General features: G+C 46.3%; 1 protein-coding gene across 1 annotated transcript; it reads right to left on the bottom strand.

The window, feature by feature from the left end:
* Nucleotides 1-5,017: 5,017 nt before the first annotated feature.
* Nucleotides 5,018-7,401, bottom strand: LOC125314874. Its single transcript, XM_048278130.1, has 2 exons — nucleotides 6,556-7,401; nucleotides 5,018-6,406 (listed from the first exon to the last, which is right to left on the bottom strand). Exons 1-2 carry the CDS (start codon nucleotides 7,399-7,401, stop codon nucleotides 5,018-5,020), a joined length of 2,235 nt encoding a protein of 744 aa, XP_048134087.1.
* Nucleotides 7,402-8,176: the final 775 nt, after the last annotated feature.

The raw sequence follows: 8,176 nt of genomic DNA, 5'->3' as shown, positions 1-8,176 counted from the left end.
CCTTCTTAATATAATGCACCAAGCATTAACATGCACAAATATCAAATAGACTTATTGTCACGCCCCGATCCCCGGGCCCGCAACAACCCTACCAAAATGCCTCGGGTCATAAAAGGATGACGTCCCGGGCACGTCACCGACCCATTATTTTTATCTTTTATTAAGCGCATACGGAACGTGAAACTCCAAAAAAATATATATATAAAATACACAGGGATAGAAAAGCAGGAAATCACACCGCACAATTCTTTTTATTTATTTACTGTTAACCCTAGGAAGAACGTATATATACAAACCCTACCTCGGGGCCACTTCCTATAACCCTCCAAAAAAATACCAGATCGGGATATGGGTTAACACTACTCCGTGCTACTCAAAAAGAATCTGCGAGCACTTCCAACTTCCAAAGCTAAGGACCTGAAAAATTGTTAACCACAACGGGGTGAGATATAAAATCTCGGTGAGTCAACGCATAAGTCCGAGTAGGACATTGACTCGCTCAAGACATCCTAAGCATGCAATACAATAACAATGGTAACTCAAAAGCGTGCGATCCTTGCAACGCTTCACCAATCACAAAGTCAAATTCAAAACCAATAGTCACCATCAAGTACATGCAGGCTTACCTCGCCTTGGGCCACACATTAAACAGTTCATATTTAACATGCAATCAATCGCATACAATCAAGGCACATAACCAGAACACTAATCATAAATTGCATGCAAAATGCACCACACGTGTTCCAGTTATTAATGATCGTTCCCGGTCTTAGCAAAACCATGCTCTTCCGGCAAAACCAGGCACCGTTCCATTCCTTCGCAACGAAGACTGATAAACCATGTGGTTCCAAGTACCCTCGGCATGGATTAACGGTTAGGCATTCTCGTAGGGAGCGTCGGTCCGTCACAAGCTGCGACCGGCATCTAATAAGTCGTGTGGTTCCAAGTACCCTCGGCACGAACTTACCAGGCTCGAACCCTCGTACCCGAGAAGACAGTATCCATTATGTGACCACACACGCACGACAGGCAACCAGCCAATTTATATCTTTGCATTTAACCCAATGCACAAACACAAACAATCGTGCTCAAAACTTGGCTCGAGGCCATTTTCATGCTTAAAATATCGGTCCACACGTGATCACATAAATACACATATTGTCCATATAGGACAATCGGTCATCAAATTCACACCGGTCGGGACACTCAACGATCACTAGACAATCACCCAACAATAATAATTCAATAACTAATTAACAATTAAATAATTATCGCGGTACTAATTAATTGATTTAATTACAACTTAATTAAAAATTAATAATACTCAAACATAAATAATTAAATCTATCTTAATTAATTAACCCGACTTTAATTAATTAATCTATCGCAATCAATTAATCCATGCTTCAATTAATTAACCCCTTCATAATAAACTGATCCAATTTCGGACAAATAGTACAATTATAATTAAAATAAATACATCTAGCACCCGCTAATTATTTTAATCGCAGTCCACAACAATTATTCTAAATCTCGAACGCAGTTAACACCCTAATCAGAGTTTAGGGGTCGACTCACAACTCCGACGTTCGATGTAGAGTCGGGCGCGGCGGTGACGAAAACGGCGACACCGATTGAATCGGGTCTCGGGTTACTGTTCGGATCGGGTTGGGTTGGCGGTTCGGGTCAAATCCCGGATTTCGGGTTAGGTCGCCGGTTTTCGGGTCGGGTTCAGCTCGGGTCGGGTAGGGGCTCGGGTGGCCGGCGTTGGGGGTTGGTCCGCGGCGATTGAGGCCGGAATGGGTCGCGGGCGGTGGGCGAGGGCGTCGGGTAGAGGAGAGGGCGGATCTGGAGGTGAGGGGGGTTACGGGTCCGTCGAGGCTCGGGTGAGGCGCGGCCGACGGGTCTACGGGCTAGGTGGCAGCGGCTTCGACGGTGGGTCGGGACTGGTAGCGGCCGGATCTGGGTCGGACGGTGTTGAGCGCGGCAACGCGAGTCGCTTCGGCCCTTGGGTCCGACGGTGTCGCGAATCTGTGGGTCTCGGGCGGAGGTCGAAACAAGGTTGGGTCGGGGTCGTGGGTGAGCTCGAGCAACCGGCGGCGGGCTGGCAAACGGAGGTGATTGGGTGGTGGTGATGGCGGCGTCGGGTGGGTTGTAGAAAAAGAAAGAAAGAAGAAGAGTGAAGAAGAAAGAAGAAGCTGAACGAAGAAGAAGCACAGTAGGGGAGGGGAGGTTGTCGCAATCAACGGGAGGAGAGAGAGGAAGAAAGAAAAGAGAAAGGGGGGGAGGGGGTAGTCGGTCACATGGGAGAGGGGGAAGAGAGAGAGAGAATTAATGGGAGAGAGAGAGAGCATTGATGGAAGAGAGAGAGAGAAAGATGAGATGGGATGAGGTGATGGGGATGGGGAGTCCTCACGTGAGTGGCAGAAAAGTAAATGGGGAGGGGGAAAATTTCGGTCAAAGAGAGAAAAGAGAAGAGAGAGCACGTGAGTGGGTGGGGGTTTTGGTCAAAAAAGAAAGAAATGGGGCCCATGGTCTCTTTAAATTTTTTTTTTTTTTTGGTCTTATCTAAATAAAATCTAAGGGCAAATTGGTAATTGGCAAAAATGGATACCGGTAGTCATTTGGCTCAATCGATCGAGGGCAAAATTAGAATTTAGGCATTCGGGGTTCGAACAAGTCTGAATTTGCGCGCGAAGGGTCTTGACACTACGAGTCAACGTTTGACAATTCAAACTTGACTTTCTCTGACGAATGTCCCGGAACGACCAATCATCGTCTCTTAAATCCTCAAAATCCAAATTTTATTTTCCACGTTGGAATTCATAATTTTTCTTACAGACACTCAATTTCAAGGACGTCACAACTCTCCCCTCCTTAGGAAATTTCGTCCTCGAAATTGAAACACTGTCACATTTCTTCAAAAAGAAAAGGGTACAAATTCTTCATAATTTCCTCATTTTCCCGCGTCGCACCCTCGGTTCCATGATGTTGCCAAATCACTTTGACCATTGGGATCGTCTTCCTCCGAAGAACTTGCTCTTTCCTATCCACAATTTTCACCGGACGCTCCGTGTACGATACTCGCTCGTCCACTTCAATTTCCTCAAAACTCAACACATGAGCTGGATCGGGCTCATATTTTCTTAGCATCGACACGTGAAAGATGTCATGCACTTGAGCAAGTCTCGGCGGCAATGCCAAACGATATGCCAGATTTCCAATGCGCTCCAAAATTTCAAAGGGTCCCACATATCTTGGACTTAGCTTTCCTTTATTGCCAAATCGAGATGTTCCACGCATCGGCGACACTTTTAAAAATACATGATCTCCCACTCGAAACTCCAAAGGTCGGCGTCTCTTGTCCGCATAGCTTTTACGGCGGCTCTGTGCCGTCTTGAGTTTTTCTCTAATGACCTTAACGACTTCCAATGACTGCTGTACCAACTCGGGGCCGTTGATATTTTTTTCACCAACTTCATTCCAACACATTGGCGTCCTACAAGCTCTACCATATAACGCTTCAAAAGGTGCCATTTTGATACTCTATTGAAAAGTGTTATTGTAGGCAAACTCAACCAAATGAAGCTGTTCCTCCCGGTTGCCTTTAAAATCCAAAACGCAAGCTCTCAAAGATGTCCTCAAGTGTCTGAATCGTCCTTTCAGACCGGCCATCTATCTGCGGATGATAGACCGCATCGAACTGCAGTTTTATCCCCAATGCATTCTGCAGACTTTTCCAAAATGTGGCAGTGAACTTGGGATCACGATCCGAAGTGATCGTCACCGGCACTCCATGCGATCGTACTATATGTCGCACATACAAGTCAGCATACCTGTCCAAAGTGAAGTCTTTTCGCACAAGAATAAAATGAGCAGATTTCGTCAATCCGTCTACCACAACCCAAATGGAATCATTGCCTCTCTGACTTCTTGGCGTTCCCATAACAAAGTCCATTGTGATATACTCCCATTTCCACTCTGGAATTTCCGGTGGCTGCAGCAATCCACCAGGTTTACAGGTCTGCGCCTTAACTTGGCGGCACGTCAGACACTTCGCTACGTGCTTAGCTATATCAGCCTTCATACCATTCCACCAAAAATGTTGTCTCAAATTCTAATACATTTTCGTACTACCAGGATGAATACTGTAGCCGCTTCGATGTGCTCCCGATAAAATTTCCTCCCTTAGACCTTCATCAGCAGGCACACACGGACGTCCTCGAAACTTTAGTATTCCATCTTCGGTTACTTGGAAGTCAACCTTTCGCTTAGCCGAGCTCTCTTGCAAGATCTTTTGAATGGCGGGATCCGTCGACTGCAAGGCCTTAACCTTCGCCCGCACTTCCGACTCAATTCTCAATGTAGCTACGAGACTCAACAGACGACTTACCTCAAGTTTAAAGTCCAAATCTCTCACTTCTTCAAGAAGACGCCATTCTTGGACCAGTAGTTGAGCAATCACCGATTTTCGACTTAGAGCATCTGCGACCTTGTTAGCTTTACCCGGATGATACGGGATCTCGCAGTCATAGTCCTTAAGCGGCTCCATCCAACGACGTTGCCTCATGTTTAACTCTTCCCGAGAAAACAAATACTTAAGACTTTGATGATCCGTATACACTTGAAATCTTTCGCCAATCAAATAGTGCATCCAGATTTTAAGAGCAAAAACAACAGTTGCTAACTCCGGATCATGCGTCGGATAATTCAATTCATGAGGCTTTAATCGACGAGACGCATATGCAACTACCTTTCCATGTTGCATTAGCACACATCCCAATCCTTTGTGTGACGCGTCATTGTAAATCTCGAAACCTCCAGGACCGGAAGGTATTGTTAAGACAGGAGCCGTGGTTAGCTTATGCTTCAGCTCTTGAAAACCACGTTCGCACTTGTCTGTCCACTCAAATTTCATGTCCTTTTTCAACAATCGTGTTAGTGGCATGGCTATAGCAGAAAACCTTTCCATGAATCGTCTATAGTAACCCGCCAATCCCAAGAAACTTCGAATCTCTTATTCTGTCGTAGGCCTCGGCCAATCCGTTACCGTTTCGATCTTAGCCGGATCAACAGAAATTCCTTCACCGGATACCACATGGCCTAAGAATGCCACACGAGTCAACCAAAACTCGCATTTACTAAACTTGGCGTACAACCGATGGTCTCGAAGAGTCCGTAATATCGTCCTCAAATGCTGCTCATGATCCTTATAACTCCTCGAATACACTAAGATATCGTCAATAAACACTATGACGAATCTGTCCAAATACTCCTTAAACACCCTATTCATTAAGTCCATAAAAGCAGCGGGCGCATTTGTTAGACCAAACAACATTACGGTGAACTCATAGTGACCATAACGCGTCCTAAATGCCGTTTTCGGTATATCCTCCTTCCGAATCCTCAATTGATGGTATCCCGTCCGTAAGTCGATCTTGGAAAATACCGAAGCTCCTTGAAGCTGGTCGAACAAATCGTCAATCCTTGGCAACGGATATTTATTCTTGATCGTCACTCGATTAAGGCATGCGTAATCTATGCACAGCCGCAACGATCCATCCTTTTTCCTCAGAAACAATACGGGTGCTCCCCATTGTGACGCACTAGGGCGGACAAAACCCTTATCCAACAATTCCTGCAATTGCACCTTCAGCTCCTTCGGTTCCGATAATGCCATCCTATACGGAACTTTAGAAATCGACTCCGTTCCAGAGATTAACTCAATCACAAACTCGATCTCCCTATTTGGTGGCAAACCTGGCAACTCTTGGGGAAACACATCGGGAAAATCGCACACAATTGTGATGTCTTCCATCCTTGGCTCCTCAACAGATGTGTTAACTACAATCGCCAAATATCCTTGACAGCCACTTTCCAACAAACGAGTCGCTTTCTGCGACGAAACCAACAAAGTCGATGTTCCACCTCGACTACCAATAAACTCAAAACTAACCCCATTTAGCGGGTTAAACCGAATTGCCTTATGATAGCAATCCATTGTGGCTCTTTGTTTTGTAAGCCAATCCATACCGACAATCACATCAAAATCATACATTTCAAAGACAATCGGATCTATCACTTCTTCGTGACCACCTATTGTCAACTTACAATCAGGACAACCTACTGCAGATATTACACTATCTTTTAGCGGCGTGGATATCTTAAAGACCGTTCCCAGCGATTTCGGACTCAACCCAACTAATTTAACAAACTGCTCAGCAACAAAGGCGTGCGTGGCTCCGGGATCAAACAACGCATATGCTATATGATCATGTAAGAAGACCGTGCCAGTAACGGTCGGCGAATCCTTCGCCTCTTCCCCGGATACCGCAAAAACTCTTCCTTGCGCCGGAGGTCGGCTCTCGTAATTATGCTGCGTATTCCTACACGGTTGTCCTCCTTGCTGTGATGGCGTCGTAACTCCTCTTTACCTCTGTGGGCAATCTCTCACTTGGTGGCCCATCCGACCACAACCAAAACAAGCTCCATTCTCGAAGGGACACGGGCGAGTCCCATGCCTCCGATTGCAAAATCGGCTTATTCCACCGTTACCGGGAGCCGGCTTTCCCACAGCATTCCTCCGGTTAGGTGGGATGGTCGACCTTCCTCCCAACATTGGCCTTTTGCAAATCTACGCTCATTTCTACCAGAGGGTACAAACCGTGATCCGGATGCAGCAGCCCTCTCTATCATATTTCTCTCGATCAGCTGGGCCCTTTCGTACGGCTCATTGTAGTCTTTCAAGTTCAACGGCACCAACCGATCCTTCGACTCTGGTTTCAACCCATCTCTAAACCTTCTTGCTCCGTCCACAAGATCTTCCACCATTCTAGGTGCATACATAGATAGCTCAGAAAACTTAGCCTCATACTGGTCTACGGACATCCGGTTTTGGCGCGGGCGCATGAATTCCGCCATCTTACGCTCCCGAGCACACTCGGAGAAATACTTATTATTAAACGCCTCCACGAAGACATGCCACACCGGGATCGTACCTTCGGGGAAAACTCTACCTTGTGTAGCTTGCCACCAGGTGATGGCATTCCCTTGCAACCGATAGACCGCCAATGTCACCTTGTCCTCCTCATTGCACCTCAGCAGTGCAAAAGCTTTCTCCGGTTCCTTTATCCGGTGAGTGGCAGCCTCGGGATCGCCAACTCCAGAAAATTTTAGCGGCTTGAGGTCCAGGAATTGCTTCACCATCTTATGCATTAGTTGGCCACCATTCCCGTTTCCAACTAACGGGTCCTCGGGTGGAGCGGCGGTGGTGGCAGCTTGATTCCTCACTTGCTGCCCAACTATATCACCCAAAGCTTCCAATGCTCGTAGCAATCCATCTACTTGGGGGTCTTCTTGTGCTGCTCCCCCTCTAGCAGTCCCAGCATTACGATTGTTCATCTCACGGGTTGGTTACGGAGCCCTGTTCACCCCAAACAACACGTAATGAGAACTCGGACTTATAGCCTTAAAACCTTAAGTAACAAACACATGCACGAGATTTCAATTCTACTAACTATCCCATATCCCAACGCTCTTTATTACTCCAAGCCATGACCGGGTAGTTCAGGCTGACCTTGCTCTGATACCACCTTGGGCGGGGTTGTCACGCCCCGATCCCCGGGCCCGCAACAACCCTACCAAAACGCCTCGGGTCATAAAAGGATGACGTCCCAGGCTCGTCATCGACCCATTATTTTTATCTTTTATTAAGTACATACGAAACGTGAAACTCCAAAAAAAAAATATAAAATACATAGGGATAGAAAAGCAGGAAATCACACCAGAAAATTCTTTTTATTTATTTACTGTTAACCCTAGGAAGAACGTATATATACAAACCCTACCTCGGGGCCACTTCCTATAACCCCCCAAAAAAATACCGGATCGGGATATGGGTTAACACTACTCCGTGCTACTCAAAAAGAATCTGCGAGCACTTCCCGCTTCCAAAGCTAAGGACCCGAAAAATTGTTAACCACAACGAGGTGAGATATAAAATCGCAGTGAGTCAACGCCTAAGTCCGAGTAGGACATTGACTCGCTCAAGACATCCTAAGCATGCAATACAATAACAATGGTAACTCAAAAGCGTGCGATCCTTGCAACGCTTCACCAATCACAAAGTCAAATCCAAAACCAATAGTCACCATCAAGTACATGCAGGCTTACCTCG

The sequence above is a fragment of the Rhodamnia argentea genome, chromosome 4, assembly GCF_020921035.1.
Source record: "Rhodamnia argentea isolate NSW1041297 chromosome 4, ASM2092103v1, whole genome shotgun sequence".
Taxonomy (NCBI): Eukaryota; Viridiplantae; Streptophyta; class Magnoliopsida; order Myrtales; family Myrtaceae; genus Rhodamnia; species Rhodamnia argentea.
The sequence above is the reverse complement of the archived record's forward strand: the minus strand, read 5'-3'. Positions and strand labels throughout refer to the sequence as shown.